Source organism: Chiloscyllium plagiosum, unplaced genomic scaffold (assembly GCF_037043375.1).
Source record: "Chiloscyllium plagiosum isolate Xiang-an unplaced genomic scaffold, Cpla_swu_hap1 HiC_scaffold_36, whole genome shotgun sequence".
In the NCBI taxonomy this organism is placed as follows: domain Eukaryota; kingdom Metazoa; phylum Chordata; class Chondrichthyes; order Orectolobiformes; family Hemiscylliidae; genus Chiloscyllium; species Chiloscyllium plagiosum.
In genome coordinates, this window is record NW_028270174.1 from 5721030 (window position 1) to 5748352 (window position 27323).

The following is a 27323-nucleotide window of genomic DNA, read 5'->3' on the forward strand; positions in this document are numbered from 1 at the left end:
CATCACGTGAGCCTTTGCCGCGTGTGTCGGGGGAGGGAGGCGGTTGCGCGCTCCCGTGGGCGGGGCCGGCACCACGTGACCCGGGTCGCTTCAATCGGTGGGTGCGCTCGAGGCTGGAGTCAGACACAAGATGGCGACCGTGGAGTCGGTGAGTGACATTTACCTCAGGAGTGGGCAGCTGAGGCAGCAACAGAGACGGACACCCCGAGAACGGGAGGAGGGACACGGGGGTGGGGGGGTAGGCGTAATTAACAAACGTCAACCGTCCGGCGGAGAGGGAATGTTGGGGGACAAAACCTCTAATCCATGTACACATACACACGCATAGGGGCCCGGCAGCGGCAGCATGGCGCTCTGTTTGTGCAGCTGGCGGCTGGAGCCAGGCCTCGATCAGATCTAACCTGGCCCCACCATTCATTCTCTCGCTCTCCAGCCTGTCAGTGAAGGTGATCCTCTCTCCTCATCCTCGGCTGACACTTCTTATGTATCTGTGTGTGTTAGTGGCGGTGGGAGGAGGAGGGTGACTCACCAGTCTTTCACCTTCATCACCCCCCCCCACCATGTCCCTATACTTTACATCTTCCACCAATCTTCTTTCTTTCGTCCGTCCCATCTTTCCTTCTTTCTCGCAACCCCGCCCCTCAAAAAGTAGGGAGGAGAAGCTGAATACCCTTGCCCCCCCATCCGCTGTTGCCATTGTTTTCTTTTAAAATTTGTCAGTTTTTCTGAGTGGATGTTACTTAAAGTCACTACCTGTAGCATCGCTTGTTCTTCATTCAAAGTCGATAGAAGTCGTAAAGGAGAACGCGTTTTCCCCCCTCCAGCGTCTCAAATGAATTTCTGAATTATAATTGAGATCTTTATAAAAATGCGTTAATGGCTCAGGACTATACTCTCAACAATGCTATTCCACCATTTTTGAACTTCTGATTCTTTCTCACGTGTTGATCTTTTTTTGTCTTTCCAGTCACTAAGTATAAAATTGTTTAGAAATGAAAATTGGGGATGGTGTACATCTTTGGCCCATGTTCATCACTGAGAACAGCCATTTACAGTGTAATATTAACAGCTGATGGGGCAGCTATCCAGACCAACAGATGGTAAAATGAGATCTGCCACTTAGATTATTAACCTTTCACTTACTTTTATTATGTTCATATTTATCTATGGCTCAGTAGCCAAACAACGAATATGATTTTGATTCTCCTTGTGCTTTTAAATGTTCTGAATGAATCCTTTTAATCTGTTTTTTTAAAAAGCTTAATATTTGAAAATTTACTTGAATTTTATAGCTTTATAATATTGAAAGAAGATGATCTTAGGGTGACATGGTGGCTCAGTGGTTAGCACTGCTGCCTCACAGCGCCAGGGACCTGGGTTCGATTGTCTGTGTGGAGTTTGCACATTCTCCCCATGTCCGCATGGGTTTCTTCTGGGTGCTTCGGTTTCCTCCCACAATCCAAAGGATGTGCAAGTTGGATGAATTGCCCGTGCTAAATTTCCCGGAGTGTTCAGGGATGTGCAGGTGAGCTGCATTAGTCAGGGGTAAATGTAGAGTAATAGGGTAGGGGAATGGAGGTTGAGAGTGTGGTGCTGGAAAAGCACAGCAGGTCAGGCAGCATCTGAGGAGTATGAGAATCGATGTTTCAGGAATAAGCCCTTCATCAGGAATGAGGCTTGTTCTTGGGTTACTCTTCGGAGGGTCGGTGTGGACTTGTTGGCCGAAGGGCCTGTTTCCCCACTAGGGATTCTATGAATACAGCATAATCTTATGTAACTGTAAGGTTTTATTTTTGGCTGTGCAGAAACATCACAAAGTTGTCTCACTGTAAGAAATCATTGTAATCATAGTGCAGAAAACTGAGTTGTGCTGCAGCTTCTGATTAGAGAAACTATCACTGAAAAGAGCATTGCCTGCACAAAATACTCCCTATACTTAAAAATGCCAATTTTTTGTGCCATGTTACTTTTATTAAGCTGTTGTAGATTGTATCTATCAGTTTGCACATTTTCCATCACCAAGATTCAATAATATGCTAAAGACAATATGCTAAAGAGAAGAAAATTTCACGTTCAGTGGTGGAACTCCATTTGTATTAATGTGGATCAAGGCAGAATGAGTTGATTATTTCCTATACAATTGAATGGCCACCAGTGCTTGCTTGCATGATGTAAATATGGTGAATGGTCACTTAGCTAAGATACGATGGCTTGCTGGTGTCAATAGAACTGTAGCTCAGCATGAATCTTGGGTAAGTGGAAATTTGAGAAATGACTGGGTAAATAGTGACTTCCTAGTTATGTCAATGGGCTAGTAGTCCAGAGACCCAGACTAATACTCAAGGGACATAAATTCAAAACCCATCACAACAGGTAATGGAATTTGAATTCAGTTAAAGTCTCAGCAATGATGACAATGTAACTCATTGATTATCAGAAGAACCCATGTAGTTCATGAATGTCGTTTAGGGAGGAAAATCTGCCATACTTACTGGCCTGGCCAACATGTGACTTTGGACCTACAGCAAGATGATTGATTCTTAACACCCCTCTGAAATGATTCTGTATTCAAGGACAATTTGGAATGGAGCAATAAATGCTGGAGTTGCCAGTGATGCCAACATCCTGTTAATGAATTAAGGTGTGACTAAACTTCCCTTTTTGGAAATTGCAAAGCCCAAAAACATTCTTCAACTCAATGCATTTTGATTCAAATAATGTAATTCAAATATGAATTGTGCTATATGTGGAGATTTCTGTGACTTTATATCTTCCTGTGCATCGTACCATCCCATCCCATCCCTAATTTCTAATCCAGGAAAAAGTACTTTGCTTCTCAGTACCTCATTTGGTGTTTGAACGTTTGTACATTTAAGTTATGATTGAATAAGAAAATACTTCCAAGTTTTCCTTTGTTGTTTTGATTGACTTTAATGTGAGGCAAAAATAGTGTTTTAGAAGTAAGAGTAGTCCAATAATGTTCAAGTGTCTGACAGGCAGAAGTAATTGTACAAAGAATGAACTGGGATTAAGTCCCACCTGCTAGAGAGTTGTGTCATAACATCTCTGAATAGGTGTAATAGAAAAAAAAGCGTATCTGGGTCTCTATTCTGCGGTAGCGAGGAAAAACATATACAAAGAAGGAAAGGGTTCTTGTGATGCAAGGCTTGTGTCCCTTCCTCTGGGTTGGGATACCTGTATTTAAGTCCCACCTGCTCCAGAGTTGTGTGGTAACATCTTTGAACAGGTTACTTATTTAATATAATAAAGGAGGCATAGTCTAGACCTGTGGTTGTACGATAGTAACATTCAGACAAATAAAATGGGAAAAACAGTAACTGGTTCTGTAAACCTGCTTTGTCCAGAGCTCGGTGCAATGTTGTTTGATGCTAAGTTGTGCTCCATAGCCAACTTCGGGAGAAAGAAAAATACTGTGGGAAGTTCTTCTCCAACCCTCTAAGGCAATTGAAAGTAATCCTGCAGTAACTTGATTCCTCTATTTCGAGCCACTTTGCAAGCTATCTTATAACTTGGTGTCCTCTTGTCTCAGGAACTTGTCCAGTTTCTCTTGGAGAACTGCAAGAAATCCAAACTCACTCTGCCTTTGATATTCTATTTCAGAAAGCTGTGGTGCTCTGTGACTAGAAATACTTCCCAGTATTTCCCCTAATTTCTAATCACTTTATAATTATGCCCTTTTAATTCTTCCATCATTTTGCTTCCTAAATAAGTAAGGCAGATGGAAAGAATTTATCACTTCCATCACTTTAAGGTCCTAAATATGTCTCCTAATCCCACTTGTAAATCATTAAACAAAACAGCCTTAACGCTATAGTTTATTTTGATGACTGAGCTGTATAGCAATGCCATCTTGACTTTGCTCCTGCTGTTGTCAATTCTTGCTCCACTCCAAGGACTTCCAGGACACAGTTTAGGCTGATATTTCAGTGCAGTATCTGGTGATGCTACAGTGTCAGAGATGTCATCATTTTGATAAGGATTTCAACTAAGCCTCAGTCTGCTGCATGGGTGTATACTTTGGCACGATTTGAAGAGCAGTTAGGTTTTTCTGAGACCAGGGTCAATAGCCATCCCTTCTAATATCTGCCAAAGAAATGTTACGAACCTCATTTAGATTTTGCTGTGCTGATGTGTTGCTGCATTTGCATATAAAAAAAAATTCTCATTGCTATGAAATGGCCCTATGGCACAAATGTGATAATAGACCTTGATTTTCATGAACAAATTTAAAGTTGCTCTATTTATCATGGGCTGTCTTTTTGAAGGCCTTGTGTGATTTCTGATGAAATTCCAGGTGCATGTAAGCACCATAGAAAAATCCATTAAAAATAATTTGTTATAGTGTGTAAAGAATATTTTTTGTGCTTCAATTAATCATTTGATACTCATACTCATTTAAGTGTCTCGCTTTACTTTTGCTGCTTTTGGTTTTCACTGTAAATAATGTCTGGTGGCTAATTACATTGACTTTTATAATTTTACTATTCATTTCGTCTTGCCACAAGCTTCATGAAATTTTAGTCTGCATCAACAAATTTATCCTGCACACGTTTTGATCAGCTGAGAAGTTGGACCAAATTCAAACACTTTGAGTGTAATGTTTTTCCGTATGTAAAGAATGCCACATTTACACTTGTTATTTTATGAGGTATGTATTCAGATAATGAAACTTGTTTGTCTATTTGGGTTTCCTTAGCTTTGGATTTAATACATTACGCATTCATGTCAGTTAGCTCAGTGGCAGCATTCTTTGTGCCTGACTTAGAATATAGTTGATTAAAATTCCATTCTGAAGAGTCAAAAATCTTGTCGAGGTGACAGTCCAGGGTGGTACCGTGGGTGTGCTGCACTTCTGGAGCTGATTTGATTTTAAACTGTTCAGTTCAATGGTAGGTCTTGTGACACCATTCATGAGCAGGATTACCATTTTGTTGTTGTTTCCAACATGTATTTTGTTTTACCATATTAAAAATACACACACAAATTGCTTTTTCATTATATGGTTCTCCTGGTTTTGTTCCTTGTGGATTTGCCTTGTTTCCAAAGCTTTAACATGTTCTTGGGAAAGAGTACTAATGACAATAGTTTCCAAAAGAAACGTCCGTGTGGACTTAATTCTAACTTCTCCACAAATTTTCGTTTTGCATTTTTACATTTTTCTGATATCTAAATGGCACTGAATTAAATCATACATGTAAAAAGTGAACAAGTGAAAAGTGAACAATTTAACTACATGTTCCCTTTTCACAGGTAGTTTGCCACATAGTTTTTGAACTGTAGCTAATGATATGCTTATTGAAATGTGAATTTTTACTGTGGACTCAGCCCAATATGTAAATGTGCCTGCAATTGCTCTAAAACCTAGTTTTAAGAATTTTCCCTTTAGGGTGTAGGTTTGATATCCAGACGTTTCATTTCCTGGCTAGGTAACATCATCAGTGGCGACCTACAAGTGAAGCGAAGCTGTTGTCTCCTGCTTTCTATTTATATCTTTCTCCTGGATGGGGTTCCTGGGGTTTGTGGTGATGTCATTTCCTGTTTGTTTTCCGAGGGGTTGATAGATGGCATCGAGATCTATGTGCTTGTTTATGGCGTTGTGGTTGGAGTGCCAGGCCTCTAGGAATTCTCTGGCATGTCTTTGCTTAGCCTGTCCCAGGATAGATGTGTTGTCCCAGTCGAAATGGTGGTTTTTTTCATCCGTGTGTAGGGCTATGAGGGAGAGGGGGTCGTGTCTTTTGGAGGCCTGGCACTCCAACCACAACGCCATAAACAAGCACATAGATCTCGATGCCATCTATCAACCCCTCTGAAAACGAACAGGAAATGACATCACCACAAACCCCAGGAACCCCATCCAGGAGAAAGATATAAATAGAAAGCAGGAGACAACAGCTACGCTTCACTTGGAGATCGCCACTGATGATACCTAGCCAGGTAATGAAACGTCTGGATATCAAACCTACAGCTCAGCGAGCAAACCTACACCCTAAACCTCAACCTGAGCTACAAACCTTGCAATTTTGCCTTTGTGCAAGGAAATGGGTATATCGAGGTTTAAGTAGTGGACAGAAATGGTAGATACGAATAGTTCAGATGTTCATACTTGTGAATAATGTTATCACACCCTTCCTAAAGATTGTGATAATTGTGCAGCAAATTTTGCTATATGCCACAGCTCTGGCATTAACTGAACAATAAATGTTTAGTTGCAGTGCTCTATGCAAATCAGTCAGAGTTAGGGGCAGCCATACTAAAATAAAGCAATCCACCCTAAATGTCATATGTTATGCATGTTTCTTGGAACTTTAGCTAAACTCAGCACATTGAATTCTAAATTCCCCTTCTGCTCCTGGCAGTTTTGTATATTGCTGCTCATTAGTTTAGCAGGCACATGAAATGTTGAGCATAGCATTATGACTAGTGAAAAGGTGAAGCCTCGTATTATGAACCCCTCAGTGCATGGAAGAGTCCCAAGCTTCACAGATGAACTTTGCAAATAATGTAGCTTGAAAACTAGTGGTCACCTGACCCCTCTTTTATAATGGGTCTCGCGTGGGGATTAAAAACATTTTGCTGAGTGAGCCAGTTTGTACTATGTCCATCCTGTGAGTAATATAGTAGTACTTGATAAACCAGCCCCATCAAACTTTACATCAATTCTCCATGCAGAAGCTTGCTCATTTGCAAGTTCTAAATTTCTGGAAACCAGTGGTACATATCTCTCTCGTCTAAAAACCACATGGGATTCTCTATCTGGTGTGCGCTTTCTCTCCCTTTGCTCAAAAACTGTAGTTTTGGCTCTTTTCTCTGATTTAATGAAAAGACCTGAATAGATAAATATTGTTTGTATCAGCCTTAGAGGCTTCTATGCACTGAATTGTCTCATGAGTTGAAGAGCATCTTTGCCTCCTATCATTCTTTTTCTTGCTCACATTCTATGTCATATTGTTAGCTATTCTTTACTGTGGCCCCATTTCTACATCAGGTATTTCTAATGTTTTCATTTTCTAATTGGAGTTTTCAAATCTTAATGCTTTCTACCCAAAGCCCAGAGGCACAGAACCAAATATGAAGCTCCAGTTGCAATCAAGAAGCTCATCATCCACTAGAGTTTAAACCTGGGGTCACCAGGCATGGATGTCCTCTGCCTACTCCTGACTATTCACTGGGCAATTCAAAGATCTTTGTGGAGTTTCAGTATTAATCTAGACACAAGCAATAGTTTGCGTGTTACAATTATTCTTTCCAAATGCAACGCATAAAACATGCGTTCTGCTTTTAAAAGATAAAAAATGCAGACTTGTCTCTCCCATTGGGAAATGTGTTTTACTGGGATAACTCCAGCACTCCCATGTGAAATTAGACGCTGATAGTCTGTAGACTGTTTGACTGTGGACCTTCATCCTGAACTCACTAAATATTCACCCAAGTGACGTGAACATAGTTTGTAGATGACGCCAAAATTGGAGGTATAGTGAAGCAGATTACCTCAGATTACAATGGGATCTTGATCAAATGGGCTAATGGGCTGAGGTGTGGCAGATGGAGTTTAATTTAGATAAATGCAAGATGCTGAATTTTGGGACAGCAAATATTAGCAGGACTTATACACTTAATGGTAAGGTCCTGATGTGTGTTGCTGAACAAAGAGACCTTGGAGTGCAGGTTCATAGCTCCTTGAAAGTGGAGTCGCAGGTAGATAGGATAGTGAAGAAGGCTTTTGGTGTGCTTTCCTTTTATTGTTCAGAGTATTGAGTACAGGAGTTGGGAGGTCATATTGCGGCTGTACAGGACATTGGTTAGACCATTTTTGGAATATGCATGCAGTTCTGGTCTCCTTCCAATTGGAAGGATGTTGTGGAATTTGAAAGGGTTCAGAAAAAAATTACAAGGATGTTGCTAGGATTGGAGGATTTGAGCTATAGGTAGCGGCTGAATTGGCTGGGGCTGTTTTCCCTGGAGTGTTGGAGGCTGAAGGGTGACCTTAGAGTTGTATAAAATCATGAGGGGTATGGATAGGATAAATAGACAAAGTATTTTCCCTGGAGTGGGGGAGTTCAGAACTAGATGGCATAGGTTTAAGGGTGAGAGGAGAAAGATATAAAAAAACTAAAGTGGCAACTTTTCATGCAGAGGGTGGTGCGTGTGTGGAATGAACTGCCAGAGGTGGTGTAGGCTAGTACAGTTGCAACATTTAAAAGGCATCTAGATAGGTATATGAATAGGAAAGCTATGGAGGGGTATGGCCAGGTGCTGGCAAGTGGGACTAGATTGGGTTGGGATATCTGGTCAGCATGGATGAGTTGGACCGAAGGGTCTGTTTCCGTGCTGTACATCTCTATGACTCTATGCACTTTCCAGCAGGACCTGTAAGGTCAGTTGTTGGAGCTAAATATTGTTTGCTGTTGATTTATCCAATTTGCACAATATTAACCATTTATTGTAATGTAATCATATTCAGTTAAATCTGTGTATTTAGGATTTCTGGCCATAATTTATCTCTTCTGCAGGAAACCACTACACAACCGCAATCTTCAGAAGAAGAAAGTAAAACTGAGACAGCAAGTCCAGAAATAGTGAAGCCTGAACACTATATAAAGCATCCATTACAAAATAGGTAAAAGAATAACAACAAAGCATTTGATGGTTTTCATTGTTGACTTAATTAACAAGTCCCTGTAGCTGCTAACTGTTCACAGTTTGTTTACACAGTCATTTATGTAGTGTTGGAATGGTGAAGAATGCTACTACATATTCTCTTCCATTGAGTTTAAAGTGGCAGCAACTTGGAGTGCATGGCAAACCCAAACTCCTCCCTGTTTCCCATATAATATTTACATGGAGATGGACTGTAGAAAGTTTCAGAACAGAGATTTGGAAGTCCTCTAGCATAAATCACAAAACATAGCATCTAAATTCAGTGGATAATAGGAAAAGCAAATGAAGTGTTGGCCTTTGTTTGAAAGGGAATGGAGTATAAAAATAGGGAAATCTTGCGAAGGCACTAGTTAGACTGCCTGGAAAATTGAACATTTTTTCAGTCCTTTATGTCAGGAAAGGTGCACTGACATCTGAGGCAGTCCAGAGAAGGTTCATAAGGCTGATACAGGGTATGGAGAAATTTGTCTTTTTTGAGGAGAGATTGACTAGATTGGGCTTTTACTCATTGGAAGATTAGAAGAATGAAAGAGAACTTTATTGAAACATATAGGTTCCTGGGAGTTGACAGGGTAGATGTAGAAATGTTGTTTCACCTTGTGGAAGAGCATTTGATTGGAGATCATGATATCAGCATGAGGAGTCACACATTTATGATGGATGAGGAATTTCTTCTCTGAGAGTTATAAATCTGTGGAAGGGCTTCAGAGGGCTGTTGAATCTGGGTCTTTAAAGTATGTTCAATGCTGCAGTAGACAAGTTTTTAATCAGTAAGGAAGTCAAAGGTTTTGAGGGAAGAAAATCAGGAAAGTGTAGTTGAGGATTATTAGATCAGCCATGATCTCATTGAATGGCAGAGTAGACTGATGGGCTGAATGGCCTAGTTTTGCTCCTATGTCATCTTATCAAAAGACAATATTATGTCTTAACTTGCATCTCATTGGTTTGAGACCAATTACAAAAAAGCTATTCTTTCCTAAACATAGTTTGGCAAAGCTCTCGTGGACTTCTAAATTTGGCACTCAACTTTAAGTTTTTTTTTAAAAAGGTGATGACTTCTTGAACATTTTGAGAGTAATTAGATCCAGGACACAGACATATACTATTGTGTGATTTTATTTAGCCAGTCCTAAAATTGATGGGCTCCTCTTTGTACGATTCTAAACTGAACTTCAAGCACATATCAATTGAGGAAGTCCAACATTGACCATATTTAGTGATTTTTTTTTAAAAGTTAGAGGTGTGACATTTCATGCATTGAGTAGAAAGAGAACTAGCAGAGAGTTGGTACCCATCAGTTTCCTGCAAATTCTTTTTGGAATAATTTAAATGTTGACAGATTCCATTTGCCAGACTTTGTTGCGTCATCGAGTATACTCGAAGCAAAGTGGAAAACTTGAGTCTTAACAAGTATCAAATGTTGTACTAGTTTATGTAATAGTATATTTTTGGCAATTCTGAATTGATGGGCCAAAGGGTCTCTTCTGTACTTTATAATTCTTCCTTCCTATTCTAACTTCTAGAAGCAAATTCCACTTTGGAATCTCAACAAGGTACAGAATGTGCTGTAGCATTTAGAGGTTTTGTCTATTGGCTGAGATATAAAATCAGGTGCCATGATAACTGGATCATAATGTTACTCAGAATAGCTCAAGAGTTCTTTTGGTGTCCTGATTGAGATTCCTCCTTTAATAACCAACACCAGAAACTGATTAATTGGCAATTTGTTGTTTGAGTCTTTCTGCAAGTTGTCTGCCATATTTGCTTAAATAATAAGATTTACTTCTAAAGTAATGCATTAAGATATTCTGAGGAAGTGATCAGATCATATGGAAATACAATTTTATTCTGATAAATTTGCAGTGTTGGTTTGGTGTATGACTTGAATTGATTTGCTTAATCTCCATATGTTTCAGAAAATCCATTAGTGCGAATTATTATTTGAAATTTGGGTTTTTCAACATATGTCAAATTTTACCTATATTAAACAAAATGAATATAAAGCATTTTGTTTAAAATGCACCTTTATCCAGGATTGGAAATTCTGTCTGCTACAAAGCCCAGAATTAATACTTTATACCTATTTACGATTGTTTGGAACAACAGTATTGATTTCTTAGGTCCTTCTATTATTTTCAACTTTATTTATTTTAAAGATTTTTATTTTGTTTTCCCAATAGGGAAACCTTAATCTTAGCTTTCAGTAACACTAATTAAAATTGTTTCCAGATTTGTGTACTTTTCAATACTATGAATATATAATTTTTCTTGTAGATGGGCACTTTGGTTCTTCAAGAATGACAAAAATAAAACTTGGCAAGCAAATTTGCGTCTGATATCCAAATTTGATACAGTGGAAGATTTTTGGGCGTAAGTAAAGACAGAAAATTATAAACTGAGAAGTACCTTTTTATTATGGGCATGAAGGGATCTCTCTCCTCTGGTTTTCTGCATAACATGCAGCTTCCCTTGACAAAGAAACAAGAGAGATGATCAGTTTTGCAGATTCTTGCTGATGATTTATAAGTTAGAAGTGAGCATCGGGGAATATTTCTTCGCATTCTCAACATAATAAAAAATTGACAAAATGATTAGTTAGACAGAGACCATAGTTAAAGGGTAGAGGAGACAAACTAATTTTGAAGGATTGAGAATAGAACCACGAAAAGTAAACTGGGAGATGTTTTGACAGAGTATGGTAGAAATCAGGCAATCAATACAGTTTAGGAAAAATACATTCTCATTAAATACTATGCAGAATGATATTTTCCAAAATACAAGAAGGATATTGAGCACTGGATATAACATGTAAGTTTGATGTGAGGAGTAAGAAGTTATACCTAACAGGAAAGACTGAGCAGATTGGGGAGGAAAAAAAATGAGGGATGACCTGAAAGAAGGTTTCAAGATGATGAAAAACCAAAAGAACTGCGAGCGTCTGAAATCTGAAACAAAAACAGAAATGACTGGAAAAACACAGCAGATTTGACAGCATCTGTGGAGAGAAAGTAGAGCTAACATTTTGAATCCATTGTCCCTTCTTCGGAACAGCAATTTCTGTTTTTGTTTCAAGATTATGAAGTGGTTTGATTGGGTACTTGTAGAGAAGATGCTTCCATTTGAGAGGGAGATTAAAGTTCCAGGCCATAAAATTAAGGAGTTATTAATAGATCTAATAAGGAATCAGACAAATATTATGGATGCATTTAAAATAAACTTGGATAATTGCTTGGGTGAAAAGATGAAAGGATATGCTGATTGGATGAGATGAAGAAGTAAGAAGAGGCTCATGTAGAATATAATTGTGTACAGGGATCACCTGAGCTGAATGGCCTCTTCCTCTGCTGCACATCCTTTGTAATCTCTGAGGCGTTACTAATTTGCCACCATGTCTTACTCTCTTTGTGCCGTGCAGCTTGTTTGAGTTTGGAAATTTGTGAAGAGACTAAGATTTTTTTATTTGCATCAGGTGCAGAGTATGTATTTCAATTGCTAATATTTTGCTTTATATAAATGTAGCTTTTGGTTATATGCTTTTAATGTTATTTTCTTATTGGAAATTTCTGATCTTTGACAATTATTTTCTGCTCTTATGTATGTAAATTTAATTTAATTTTATTTCTTCATCATAACTTTCACAAGCCTTAAGTTGCTAATTCTGGTTTGATAAAATTATTTTAGAAGGTAATTTGAGAACAAATGAAAATAGTAGTTACATAGGAAATTCATCATTTTTATCACCTAACTTTTAAGATTTTTTTTTCTGAAGTTGCTTATATGAAATGATTTAAGTTATACTGTGTATCCAATTCTGAGTTGTATACTGAGATGAAGTTGCCTTGTACCATTGCCTGAAAACTCCTTCATGTGTTCCAATCCATCAGGTTTTTATTTGAAAGACAATAAGTATTAAATTGCATTATTCAGCATTTAGACAGACTATCTACTTGTGTACAACTTCATGATAGCACCATGATGTAGTGTCTGTCATTACTACAACTTCAGAAGTCCATCAATTTGACAGCACTGCCACTAATTTGACTAGTACTTTCTCATTTCATTTTAACAATTGTACTATGAGTACAATATTTGCTTCCTATTTTAAAAAAACACACATTTTAGAGGAACGCAAGCCATCTAAAGAGCTGTACTAATGACATACATTGTGTTCAGTTTCTACAAGCATCTCACATGGAAAATGTTTCACATCTATTGTATAAATGGTTGCACCCTCTTCTTGATTAACATGTATTTTTATTTATTCTAAATGCTTTCAATTTTCTTTTCCTTTACAGAATTTTTAATGGTTATGAGGGAAACCATGATCAGTGTTCAGATTTGATGTTTAGTATCCCTTGACAATTTTTCCTGACACCATCTGGGGCCATAGGTTGGAAAGTGTTGAACTCTCCCCACATGATAGGCTAGAATTCTGACTGAGGTTGACACCGAGTGCATGAACTGTTTCTAGTGGCTGATCCTAATGTAGACTGCGACATCATCCTCATAATTCCTAGTTTGCAAAATCTGATCCAAGATCTGCAAGGCTCAATGCTGGATTTATTTATTGCTTTATTCATTGCTCGTTGACTCTGGACTTTTTTTTGGAGTATGGATGTGGATGCTTGTGAAGATGTAGATTGGTAAACTTAACCACAATTGAACTAACATTGATTGAAATTGTGAGGCTATGCACCTTAGAAGAATGGAGGTGTGGACTATTTTCTAAATAGGCATAGACTTTGGAAATCAGAGGCACAAAGGATCTTGAGAGTCCTAGTTCAGGATTCTCTTAAGGTTAACATGCAGTCAGGAAAGCAGATGCAATGATAGCATTCATTTCAAGAGGGCTACAATACAAGGGCAGAAATACACTATTCAAGTTGTATAAAGTTCTGGCCAGACCACTTTTGGAATATTGTGAGCAGCCATGGGCCCTGTATCGAAGGAAGGATGTGCTGGCATCAGAAGCTTATAGAATCTTAAGAGGCTTTAATTGAGCACATGTGGAGAAGATGTTCTCCTCGTAGGGGAGACGAGGTCCCGAGAGCATAGCCTCAGAGTCATGGAACAACCCTTTAGAGCTGAGATGAGGAGGAATTTCGTCAGCCAGGTGATAGTGAATCTATGGAGCTCATTGCCATTTCGGGTATTTAAGAAAGAGCTAGATCGATTCTTGATTGGTAAGGGGTTCAAGGATTACAGGGAGAAGGCAGGAGAATGGGGTTGTGAAGCGTATCATCCATGATCGAATAGTGGAGTAGACATGATTGGCCAAATGACCTAATTCTGCTTCTGTCTTAGGGACTAATAATAGGATTTGTATTCTGTACTTTTCACTGATACCTCAGATGTGATATTCATGTTACTAAACACCACAGGTTTGTCAGCATTGCATCCTGCAACAGTACACATTGATTTATGCACTCATGTGTTGTCTGCCTTGGTTAGAGCAATCTTTTGCATAATACTTCTTAACTACATTGGAAAGCCTTTTCTACTTCAACTTTCCAATAGAATTTGGTTGTTTCCATACACACCTGATCTGAATTTGAAATCACTTATTTCAGATTTTTGAAAATGGAAAACAGCTTTAAATTAATAACAGTAGATCTCACCCTTTCTGGGTCACGAGCTTCAGTTTATTTCATTTTTGTTAATAGTTCTTGGCATTGATGATCAACCAACTCAGTCTATAGACTGCTAGCTTTCTCAGCATGCTGATCTGTTCATTCTTGGGCTGGGACCTTGGTTGCCTATAATTGTATCCAGCATTCATTTGTCTTGGGTTTCAAAGTCAAAGTGGAAAAATTCTATCTTCTAACTTGCTGTCTTTGCTGAAGGGAAGTATGACTCATAACAAGAAACAGCCAGTAAATTGGGTGAAATACTTCAATCAATCTGCTTCTTTTGAAGGTGTTTTATGAAACATTTTACTGAAGATTAACAAATTGGGTCAATAAATCACCCTGTACTACTTAATAGGGCAGAATTAATCTGGTAAATTAGGTCAGTTCTATTTTTGATCTGAATGCTAGAATGTGATGCACCCCATTAGAATGCTTGTGTTGCCAAGCTAACATAACTGAAAAATTCTGCATAAGCAGAACTTTACATTTACGTAATGCTCGTTAGCTTTCCCGAGTCAATTGTAATGCTGGTTGGAAAATCCCAAGGCTTTACAAACTCCTGAGCAAGCAGAGTTTACTGCCATAGGTTATCATCCCAGCGTATTAATAAGCCTCCTGCGACACCACCAAATCCTACAATCCTCATGTTCCAAGACTCTGGTCCAACAACTAATGTATAACCCTCAGATAAAATCCAAGGTACAACAATGTACTCCGAAAGCTTTCATTTTGTTTGTAAATATTGAAAACTGCCACGTAATGCACTGTCAGATCTTGCAAGCTGTGTTCAAATAGAATCCTTCCAGTGTGGAAGCAGGCCATTTAGACCATCGAGTCCACACTGAACCTCAGAAGACCAACCCATCGTATCCCTGTAACTGTGCATTTTTCCATGGCCAACCCACCTAACCTGAACATAATGGGCAATTTTGCATGGCAAGTCCTAACCTGCACATCTTTGGACTGTAGGAGGAAACCAGAGTACCCAGAGGAAACCTATACAGGCATGGGAGAATATGCAAACTCCACACAGACAATTGCCTGAGATTGGAATCAAACTTGGAACCCTGACTCTGAGAGTTCACAGTGCTAACCACTGAGACACTATGCTGCCCCCATAGGCTGATGTGGTTCGTTGATTCAGGTTAGATAGCAGAATGGTCTTTCAGATCAATTTGATTTGGTTTAAAAAAAACTGCATTTTTGGGAGAAGTCCAACAAAGCCATTAGTGCTTAGTTAAAAAGTCTTTTACTAAGAGAAATTATTTAATATCACTTTTTGGAGGTGATCTTCCTAATAGCCACCCTTTTGATTTTATGGTTGGCTGTAACATTTGTAGCAGTTCTTGGTTAGCCATTTGAGTTTTTGAACAACCTCATTTAACAACCTCATTGTTTATCAAAAGCATGCTTCCATTCGTGGTTATCTTAAAAGGACCTCACTTAGCTGAAGAATTTGCTTAAGCTGGGGTATATAATATTGAGTCATGGAAGAGCAGAGTATTTTGATTTTAACAGACCAAATCAAGAAATGTTTATACATGTGTGGAGTTTAGCCTTTTGGGGAATGAAAGGAAAGTTTGTAGACGAGGAGTCACGTATGTAGTAAATAGTTCAATCAATAACGCTCAGCATGCGCAGATATGTAACACAGAAAACAAAGCTAGTTTCTATCCTGGTATTGATTTTCACAATGGGCCATTAGTGCAACATTTTTGCATCCTGAATTCTGACTAATCCTTTTTTTTTCTTTTCTCCATCTCACAGTCTTTATAATCATATCCAACTCTGTAGTAATTTAATATCAGGCTGCGATTACTCTCTCTTTAAGGTAAGATGATGTTTATGCTTTAAAAGATTTGAAATTCCCTTTTTCTGGTTATGTAACGACAAAAATATCTAAACAACTAGTAACTGGGGGGAAAAAAGTCTTTTCTTTTGGCTAACTACATTGCTCAGCATTCCATTTCATAGATCATATTTGCTAACTTGAAAGTCATTATGTATTTATTATTGGCAAAATATTTCTTTTCACTGTTGCTTTTCTTGCATCAACAATAAATTAATTTTCACCAATTTTGTCTTGGACCAACATTTTAACTTTGTGTAACACCTTTTCTCCAACTTCTCTCATTTTCTGGCCAAACTTTCCTACAGCATTCATTAATTAAATGCTTCATGTGTGGTCCTATTACTGTTCACTTTGGAGTGAAGTGAGGAGACCGAGATTTGTATTAGAGTCAAAACCAAGATGTAACTAAGACTCCTTTGTTCTGGAATGCATTACATCTGATATCGACTGCACTTGTATTGAAAGCTGCTGTGCTGAATAGTGACTATGGAAATGAAAATCAATTCTCTTTAAATCTACTTCAAATTTTATTTTGTGTTCTTACGTTACTTTTGGTCAATAATCTCTCTGAATTTTTGATTCAATATGAGGTAATACATATCCGTCTGTTTTGGTCCAAACTTTAAAAGGAAAAAATGAGGTCTGCAGATGATGGACTATCAGCTGAAAATGTGTTGCTGGAAAAGCGCAGCAGGTCAGGCAGCATCCAGGGAACAGGAGAATCGACGTTTCGGGCCTAAGCCCTTCTTCAGGAATCCTGAAGAAGGACTTAGGCCCGAAACGTCGATTCTCCTGTTCCCTGGATGCTGCCTGACCTGCTGCGCTTTTCCAGCAACACATTTTCAGTCCAAACTTTAAAAGGCAGTTTTTATATAAAGAAATAGCAGTGAGTGGGGTAGTGAACCTCACGATTTAACAAATGCCCCTTAAGCATGGAATATTGCAGCAGAGACCATGTAGGATATTCTGCTCCTTTCTGTATTAAGCAGTAAAGATATTCTTGAATATTACGTATGGCATAAATCCTGTTAGATTTATTTATAAATAAAATGTTACACAGAAGCAGTAAGATACAGCAAAATACTAGTTAGTTGACACTTCATGAATCATTCCTCCTTGCTTTAATGACCTAGAAATCCTAATCGTGGGCATGCTTCTTGGACTGCGTGAATGAAATTTTTCAAATTACTTGATGTATGTAGGCAACATAATGTTCATGTCCACTACAGACTCCCAATGGCCCAATTTTAACTTATTCAATATCTATTCACTTATACAGTTAACATCTGGCTCCAATGATCAATTCTAGTAATTGAACTAACGTGTATGTCTACTACATTATCCAGATCAAAACATCTCTCATTAGAGATAAAGGAATTAACAAGACATAGAGCATTTGAAACAAATAATCTAAATACATTTAAGAGGAAGCTTGATAAGGTGATGGGTTGGAAGGAGACCCAAATATGCATGTCATTGTGAACCTGCAAGCCTATAGGCCTGTTTCTATGTTCATACTTTTAATCAGCCTGTTCATACATGTTGTGACACAGTTGTGGGGCAGGTAAGACTTGAGCCCAGGCTTTCTAGCCCAGAGCTATCTCACCACAAGAGCATGTGTTCATACTAATAAGATATCTTCAGACCAAACTACTTATTACTTTGGCTAGGTTCAGTGTTGTAAATATTGTATATTTAAATGTCCCTTGATAATGGAGGCAGTTGTACTTTTATGCTTTTCTCACAATTGAAACCATTCACGTTTCTAATTGGCATGTTTAGAAATCTAACTGAGAATTTTTATTGACAATAGACAGAATAACAATTTGAAAAGCAAACAGAATCTAATTTATTGTGGTCAATCTGTAGCTCAGAGACCTTGTGGGTCGCTTTGCTCTACATTTCTATTTTTTAAAAGTTTAATTGAGAAAGATGGCTTCTGCCTTACACCAGCAACAATTTATGATGGAAATGTAAGTTTAGATTAGGTTAGATTCCCTACAGTGTGGAAACAGGCCCTTTGGCCCAACAAGTCTACACTGACCCTCTGAAGAGTAACCCACCCAGGCCCATTTCCCTCTTTCTAATGCACCGAACACTATGGGCAATTTAACATGGCCAATTCACCTGATCTGCACATCTTTGGACTGTGGGAGGAAACTGGAGCACCCGGAGGAAACCCACGCAGACACGGGGAGAATGTGCAGACTCCACACTGACAGTTGCCCGAGGCCAGAATCGAACCTGGGACCCTGGTGCTGTGAGGCAGCAGTGCTAACCACTGAGCCACCGTGCTGCCCTAAAACATAAGTGTTTTTAAAAAAAATCCTAAGGTGATATGCATGAGCATTACTAAAGAAACTTTTATATTGAGCCACATAAGGGCATATTAAGCCAGATGACAAAAAGCATGGTCAAAAGTATGTATAAAGAGTACTATCAAAAAAGGAAATAGAGATGTTTCAGAGCTTGGCAACCAAATGCTCCAGCGGTAGTTGCTGTGCTATTAAAATCATTTAGAAATGCATCTGCCCAATATAACTATTGTCATCTGTAATAATAAAGTCTCCCTAGTAATGACACCTACTAAATCTAATTTCCAAAATATTAAGGCTTTTTTGATTCAGAATTGTAGCAGAGAATGTTGCAAAGAAAATAGTTAAAAATCACACAACACCAGGTTATAGTCCAATAGGTTTATTTGGAAGCACTAGCTTTTGAGGTGCTGCCTCTTCAGGTGGTTGCAAATCATGACAAAGAAAATAACCAGCCAGAAAACTTGTATCTCGTACACACTAGCATATTGGATTACTAATGCATATGGAATAGACTACACCTGGATATTTATATCAATGGAATTTAAAATGTGCTCATTCTGTATATCCTATCAGCTGGTAGGGATCAGTTTTAATTTGGGAGAAAATTAATCTTCCATCAGCAAATTGTATTCTTATGCTTGAATTTTGTTTCATGTGAAATAGTGAGTTCCCCGTTTTCTGTGTAGGATGGTATTGAACCTATGTGGGAAGATGAAAAAAACAAACGAGGAGGGAGATGGTTGCTCACCCTTTCTAAACAACAAAGAAAAACAGATCTGGATCGTATTTGGCTAGAAACTGTAAGTATCCTGCCTTTATCTAGAATTGTCCAGTTTATTTATTTTTTTTAACTCTACACACTGTAGCTCCTGCACTCTGGTTTTTGTAACACTCCCTTACCCTCTACATTATGTTGGGAGCTTGCCTACATCATAACAGTAACCAATACACCCTAAATAAAAGCTATCAAATACTGGAGCCAAGTTATGCCCAGCTAGATCCTACAAACAGCAGTTTGATTCATGATCCGATAATCTGTTTGTTTGAATTATTAAACATTGGGAGAATGGCCCTGTTCCTCTTCAGAATTGTGCAGTAGGATTTTTATTTTACTGGGATGATGGGCAGATGGGCTTTGATTTTACATCTTATCCTATAGATAATTTATCTTTTGGGCTTTAAGAAGTATTTCAAATGAATAATTTTTTGAATTTTCTTGAAGTGCTTTTGTTTTCAACTTGCAAATCTAGTACTACAATTCACTAATTCCTTTTTGCCCTTTCTTTCTCCTCCCTCCTTTCCCTTCCCCAAAAAATAGCTACTGTGCCTTATAGGAGAAGCATTTGATGAACATAGTGACGACGCTTGTGGTGCAGTAGTTAATGTCAGAAACAAAGGTGACAAAATAGCAATATGGACTACTGATTGTGAAAATAGAGAATCTATCACATATATAGGGTAAGTGAGTCTCAAATTGACTGTTACCTTTTTATCCTCTTGGCAGTTTTCTCCGAGGTGGCATTCTGAAAGATTGTGTCATGATTCAGCATCTAAGCAAGGCAATGTTTTGCTTTTCTCCTTAACACTGTGAACTAAAGTTTAGGAGAGCTTTCTTTTTTAAACCACACACAGCAGATTCAGCTTTGCCTTAGGCTTGTTGAAGATTAAGCAAACAAATTGGAAATAAAAGGATGTCATTGCAAGTCAGTGTCTTACTAGAAAGAAAACATTGTGTCTTGGATCCTTCAAATCTGCTTTTTGGATTAATCTTCTGTCTATATTTCATTACTCTACACATTGTGCTGAATGGGTACAAATGCATTAAATGTGAGAGCTATTGTTGATCATGTTGATCTTTTTTTTTTATTCAGCTGATCCAATCTCTGTGAATGTTGCTGTGATGTTGAGAATTACTGATTGAGGAAAAGTTGGGGAAGCAATGGCCTAGTGATTGCTAGATTATTAATCCAGAAACTCAGGCAATGTTCTGGGCACCTGGGTTTGAATCCCACCATGGCAGATAGTGTAATTTGAATTCAATAAAGAATAAATCTGGAATTAATAATCTACTGAATCTTTGATTTGTCAGAAAAACTCATCTGGTTCAGTAATGTCCTTACAGAAAGAAATCTACCATCCTCACTGAGTCAGGCTTGCATGTGACTGCAGACCTCCAGCAATATAGTTGCCCCTCAATTGCCCTCTGAAATGGCCATTCAAGGGCAGCCAGAAACGGGCAATAAATGTTGGCTAGCCAGTGGTGCCCATATTCCATGAATTAAGTTTTAAAAAATGCAGGCATAGTTGGACATCACAAATTGGATGTAACCCAGGAGATTGGAGCTAAACCTACAGGTAACATTGAGGATATGCTGAACGTTTATCAAGGATGATGTGGATATGTCAAAAAGTGTTAGATATAGAAATGCACGATAGCCCAAATATAAAGGGTGGCAAAATAAGAACACTGACAAGGCAAGCTGCTGGGTAATGAGGTTGAAGACCTAGAAGATTAAGGGGATGTATGCAAATAATCCTATAAATTTTAGTTTGGTTTAGTAATTCTGTTCGTATAGAATGAATTGCTTATTATCACTTATATAAAAATGTATTTCAATGGTTTTGAAAACTACAAAATTGATTATGAAATCACTGTGTTTAGTTTGATTCCTTTCTGCACATGGTGGAATCATATGGTCAACATCGAATGAGATTTTCACAAGTTAATCAAAATCCTAAATTTCATTGGTACTCCATTCATTTACAAATGACCCTGAACCACTTTATGACAGTACCAAAGGCAATTAATTATATTTTAACATTGTCTCAACGATTTGAGGGTGGCTTGGTTGACTTAATGCTGAACTCAAAGGCAACTAGGGACGGGCCTAAAATGCTGGCTAGCCAGCAATGCCCACATCCCACAAAAGAATGAAAAATAAATTTCCTGTTCTTCACAGGCGAAGCTTTCTCCTCAAAGGAGGAGGACCTCAAAAACCATTTGATTACTTGTCACATGTACCTTAGTACAGTGAAAAGGTTGGTTTTGTGAGCAATGTAAGCAGATCATAGCAAGAAAGGACACAGATCTAAGAGTGATTAGAACAAAGCATACGGGTTACAGTACTCAGCAGGTGCACAAAGCAAGATCAACATTATTTGAAGTTAGATAGTCCATTCGTCAGTCTAATAATGGCAGGGAAGAAACTATTCTTGAACCTGTTGGTGTGTATGTTCAAGCTTCGAATCTTCTGTATCAATCCATGCAATCATTTGAAATCCCATAGCACTGCTAGTAAAAGCACTCTACACTCTATGCCAGTTTGACATCTTGATGCTACAATGACTGATTAACTTCAAGAATCACCAACTGCAACTTGGTGACTGAAATCATGAAGTCCACAAAACTCCCAACCACTTGAGAATGGGTCAGTGAAGATTGGCCAATTGCTTAGAGTCCTAGAGATCTACAGCACGGAAACAGACCCTTCGGTACAAATCCTGCATACCGACTAGATATCATAACCCAATCTAGTCCCATTTGCCAGCACCTGGCCCATATCCCTCTAAACACTTCCTATTCATATACCCATCCTGATGCCTCTTAAATGTTGTAATTGTACCAACCTCCTCCACTTCCTCTGGCAGCTCATTCCATACATGCACCCTCTGTGTGAAAAACGTTGCCCCTTAGGTCCCTTTTATTTCTTTCCCCTCTCACCCTAAATCTATGCCTTCTAGTTCTGGACACCCCCACACCAGGGAAAAGACTTTGTCTATTTGTCCTGTCCATGCTCCTTATGATTTTATAAACCTATATAAGGTCACCCCTCAGTCTCCGATGCTCCAGGGACAATAGCCCCAACCTATTCAGCTTCTCCCTATAGCTCAAATCCTCCAATCTTGGCAACATCCTTGTAAATCTTTTCTGAACCCTTTCAAGTTTCATAACATCTTTACAATAGGAAGGAGACCAGAATTGCACACAATATTTCAAAAGTGGCCTAACCAATGTCCTGTACAACCGCATCATGACCTCCAATATCCTATACTCAATACTCTGACCAATAATGGAAAGCGTACCAAAAGCTGCCTTCACTACCTTTCTACCTGTGACTGTGTCAAGGAACTATGAATCTGCACTCCAAGGTTTCTTTGTTCAGCAACTCTGGATCTTACCGTTAAGTGTATACGTTCTGCTCTGATTTGCTTTTCCAAAATGCAGCACCACGCATTTATCTAAATTTAAACTCTGTCTGCCACTCCTCAGTCCATTGGCCCAACTGATCAAGATCCTGTTGTAATCTGAGGTAACCTCCTTCGCTGTCCACTGCACCTCCAGCTTTGGTGTAATCTGCAAACTTACTTACTATACCTGCTGTGTTCACATCAAAATCATTTTTATAAATGATAAAAAGTAGTGGACCCAGCACCGATTCTTGTGGCACACCACTGGTCACAGGCCTCCAGTCTGAAAAGCAACCACCACCACCACCTGTCTTCTAACTTTGAGCCAGTTCTGTATCCAAATGGCTGGTTTTTTCTGTATTCCATGAATTCTAACCTTGCTAACCAGTCTCTCATGAATAATCTTGTCGAACTCCTTACTGAAGTCTATATAGAGCACATCTACCGCTCTGCCCTCATCAATCCTCTTTGCTGCTACTTCAGAAAACTCAATCGAGTTTTCCACGCACGATGATTTCCCATGCACAAAGCTATGCTGACTATCCCTAATCAGTCCTTGCCTTTCCAAATACATGTATGTCCTGTCCCTCAGGATTGTCTCCAACAACTTGCCCACCACCGATGTCAGGGTCACCAGTCTATAGTTCCCTGGCTTTTCCATACCATCTTTTCTTTGAGTGGAACAGCACAAATTGAGACTGACTGTTGCAAGGCAAACCATACCCACATACTGAAACATGCCTGACACACGTATTCCTGATGGTGTCATAAACATTCACACTACATCAGTCAAAGCCATTGAATGGATTGTTAATCTCAACATTCAACAATTACCGTTGCCTGAGCTAAACAAATCAAAAAGGTGGCCGTTTTCTGCCACTTAGAACTGCCTGCCTTGAAATTGAGCAGGTATTGTACACAAGCTAATTTGTGATGTTAAGATGGAAGAGCTATGGGGAGGAGGGAAATGTCTGGTTTCTGTTTCTGGATTAAACCCATTTGATGGGATCAGTACTGTCATTGCGCAAAGTTAATGTGATGAATATAACTGTGGAGGAAGCATGATGATGAATAGGTTAGAAGCAATAATTGGCTGGCTATTTACTTGGAAATCGTTTTATTATTTGAAGGAAATGTTTTTAGCTCAACATGAATTATGAAAATATGCTAATTATTTGTGTTTTGCTGTGTTCGTTACAGGAGAATTTACAAGGAAAGGTTAGGACTTCCTCCTAAAGTAGTGATTGGCTACCAGTCCCATACAGACACTGCCACAAAAAGTGGATCGACAACCAAGAACAGGTATGTTGTTTGAGAAAGAAGGCATCAGTTGTATGCTCATCACTAGAAGACTGGACGCGTAAAGCAATCTACACTTCAAATTAAACCAAAGCTTCTAGTAAGCAGAGTGGGACTTCATTCTAATATTATACATAAGACTGCAAGTTTTCAGTCCGTTTTCTATCTTTCACCTTGTTCAGTATTCTGTGAAATAACCCTTTCCCTTCAAAATGTTTTATGAATCTTTTGGTTCCAGAAATTTTCTGAAAATGTTTAAATATAACTTGTGAAGTGAAATATTTTAAAAAGCTGTAAGTTTTTGTTTTGGGAGATGAACAGTTTTCCTTATACTAAATACAGCACAATTCAATTTTTCTTTGGTGGGATGGGGCTCATTTAAGCATTTAGTAATTTTGGAAGGGAAAGGGTTAAGAAGATCTTGTCCGAATGTTGTAGTACTTAGCAATTTAGTTCAGTTCTGACTCTTTTGTTTTGGGCAGCAAATAGATGATTTGCTGTAATCCATGCTTGATGTTAGCTGTTAGGTTTAATTTATTCATTGATTTAAAATTTTAAAAAGCTCTAATATCAGCTTGGTTTAAATTAGATCATGAGATGTAATGCGTGTTTGGGACTGGACATATAGTTTTAAATTGGTAGTATTCAAAATTTGTCATGTGCATTACTTAATCCTGCTACATTAATACAGAATTCACAGATTGATTTAAACTTTAACTTTGAACAAGCTTTTGCAGTTTAGTAGTGATTTTTACTTTTTGGGCAAGTGTGTGGGTTTCTCTTCAAAAAAAAAAGTGTATTTTGTTTTTTAAATTGCAATACAATAATTACATTCCTTGCTCGAGATGTTGAAATATATTGAAATCCTCTATATGTTTTGTATTGTTATGCTGTATTTTAAAACTTGTATCCTTAGAAGAATCTATTTTGCATTGGTTATAAAGGCTGAATTAGGAAAATGGTCCCAAAAAGCAAACGTATTAAAAGTGTAAAAACAAGAACTGTAAATAAAACTTGTACAGTGAAATTTCTTGCATTCAGTGGCTGTGGTCTCATTTAATCTTCAGTTGGTTACACAGTAACCCACATACTTATCAACAAAAGCGAGCTGGTTCAGGATTGAACAATATTGCATGCTACTTGTCACTAATTTAGTAGCTGGCAGTTGACTATTTTATCATCGTCATCAATAGAAATCCATTTGTAATTCTATTTTGTCAACATTTTAAAAACTGGTTACTGTCTGTGCTGATCATTGGCTTCATTACTGAATATTCATAAATTTAGTCTTTCTGTTTATGAAAAATGATAGAAGCAATTCTCAGCTTTTTGACATCAAGTGACTGAATGTGGTCTTCGTCACATCCAGATAATAACTTGCAGTAAACTGCACATTCACAAAATTAATTTTTGTTAATGCCAAAGGATTGTTTGATGTAATAATAACTGTGATACTTGCTTAGAACGCAGTAGTCTTTTAGATCATGTCAAAGACACTGCTTTTAAATGTACCATCTCTTCCTTTTTGAAAATTTTGTTAACCCTGCTTCCTGATGAAACTGAATGTTAAAGTACATTTTTAATTTATTGTTGGGTCATTTTAATACGGTGAAAATTGTTTAGCCCTGATGGGTGGAGAAGTGAGCTTGAGAAGGTAATTGTCCTTCATTGCTCAAACTGCTCAAGAACAGCCCAGTGCGAGAAGGATAGATGAATGAAAATTCATTGTTTATATTCTATTTCGCACAAAGGATGGATGAATGCTTTCTTGTTGCAGGCTGGAGGCTAATGTTGTATTGTCCACATAGAGTTTGTAGCCAATTGCCCAGGAGCTAATCAAATGATTGATACTGTGCTTGAGACCTCTGGCCGCCACAACTGGTGTCAGTTATAAAACCAATCTAAAGACTGTGCTCAGGACAATTTTGACCAGAGTTAAAGGCAATGTCATTTTGAATGGAATTCCCCCAATGTTTAAATAAAGGAACCTTTTTGATACAACTCCGATTTTGTTCTTAAAACTGCAAACATATATTATTTCTGTGGTTTAAAGCAGTATCTTTACCCACTTTAGTCCACGTCCAATAAATAAAAATACAAGTCTTCACAGAGGGCAGCAGTGTACCTGCACTCCATTGTTTTCCTGCCTCCTCCAGGATTAGGTTCCAAATGGGGAAAATCTGGTTTGCTTTCACATCCTGCTGCTGTTGATCATTATCCGGTTTCAAGAAGAGCTGCCAACATGTGATATACATGAATGGTCAAACTGAGGACTTTGACAGGAAGAATAGAAGTTCTGAATATTATTAAATGGAAAAAGCAACAGAACAGAGGAATTTGAGTCCTCATGCATGAGCCAATATGCACCCTAAAAGGGAAAACAAATAGTAAGTTGGCTTTTTATTTCAAAGGATATGGGAGTACAAAAGTGAAATTTAGCTCAAACTGGACTAGGGATTAGTCAGACCTCAGGTAAGGAGCTGAAAACTATTCAGTATTTTAGCTAAGTGTATATTAACATTGGAGGCAGTCCAAAGAAGGTTCACTAAACTGATTGCACATGTGGAGGGACTGTCTAATGAGGGGAATTGAAAGGATTGGGCTTATAATCATGAGAATTGGGAAGGATCAGAGGTGATCTTATTACACAAGATTCGTTGGGGACTAGATAGGGTAGATGCAGAAAGAGGGCTTAACCTCAGAATAAGGGTCACACATTTGAGTTGCAGGAGGAGGGATTTCCTCTTCAGGTGAGTCTTGAACCCAGGCCTTCCAGCCCAGAGCTAAGGACATTATAACTGTGCTACCAGGGCCCTTAGGATGCCCATATACAGTTTTTAATTAGCACAGGACTTGTGCACATGCGCGCGCGCGTGTGTGTATATAGCAGAATCCTATGACTGGCATTCATTTAATCATTTGCTTTACATAGTACGAGTTGTTACTTGTGTTTCTATCAAATGGTGCAAAATTGGCATAGACCAGCTTAATATGCAAGGGGTTGGAACAGTCTTGTTCATACTAGATCTGCAAGGGTCTATCAGGTGGAACTTCAGCGAAGAGAAATAAATTGGGTGGATTGGAAATGATATTATCTATTTCCGACCCGTTCCTCTTTGATTTGAAACGCTAACTCTTGTTTATGGCTCCACAGATACTTTCTGACCTGAGTATTTCAGCTTAAAGGTAAGGCTGAAGCATTTGCAACAATCTTCAGCCAGAAGTGCCAAGTAGATAATCCATCTCCGCTTCCTCCAGTAGTCCCCAATATTTTCGATACCAGTCTTCAGCCAAGTCAATTCACTCCACGTGATATCAAGAAACTGTTAGAAGCACTGGATATTGTAGAGGCTGTGG

The 27323-nt window shown here is 38.3% G+C and overlaps 1 protein-coding gene across 4 annotated transcripts; it reads left to right on the plus strand.

Moving 5' to 3' along the window:
- Nucleotides 1-115: 115 nt before the first annotated feature.
- On the plus strand, nucleotides 116-25002 carry LOC122539508 (eukaryotic translation initiation factor 4E). Of its 4 annotated transcripts, none has more exons than XM_043674449.2 (7): nucleotides 116-148; nucleotides 8532-8638; nucleotides 10954-11049; nucleotides 16077-16140; nucleotides 19166-19279; nucleotides 19798-19937; nucleotides 23868-25002. In XM_043674449.2, exons 1-7 carry the CDS (start codon nucleotides 131-133, stop codon nucleotides 23980-23982), a joined length of 654 nt encoding a protein of 217 aa, XP_043530384.1. In that variant the 5' UTR covers nucleotides 116-130; the 3' UTR covers nucleotides 23983-25002. The 4 variants fall into 4 exon arrangements, with proteins under 4 accessions (XP_043530384.1, XP_087836037.1, XP_087836036.1 ...); XM_043674448.2 differs by lacking the exon at nucleotides 116-148 and adding an exon at nucleotides 4550-4669; XM_087979911.1 differs by lacking the exon at nucleotides 10954-11049.
- The last annotated feature ends 2321 nt before the right edge of the window (nucleotides 25003-27323 follow it).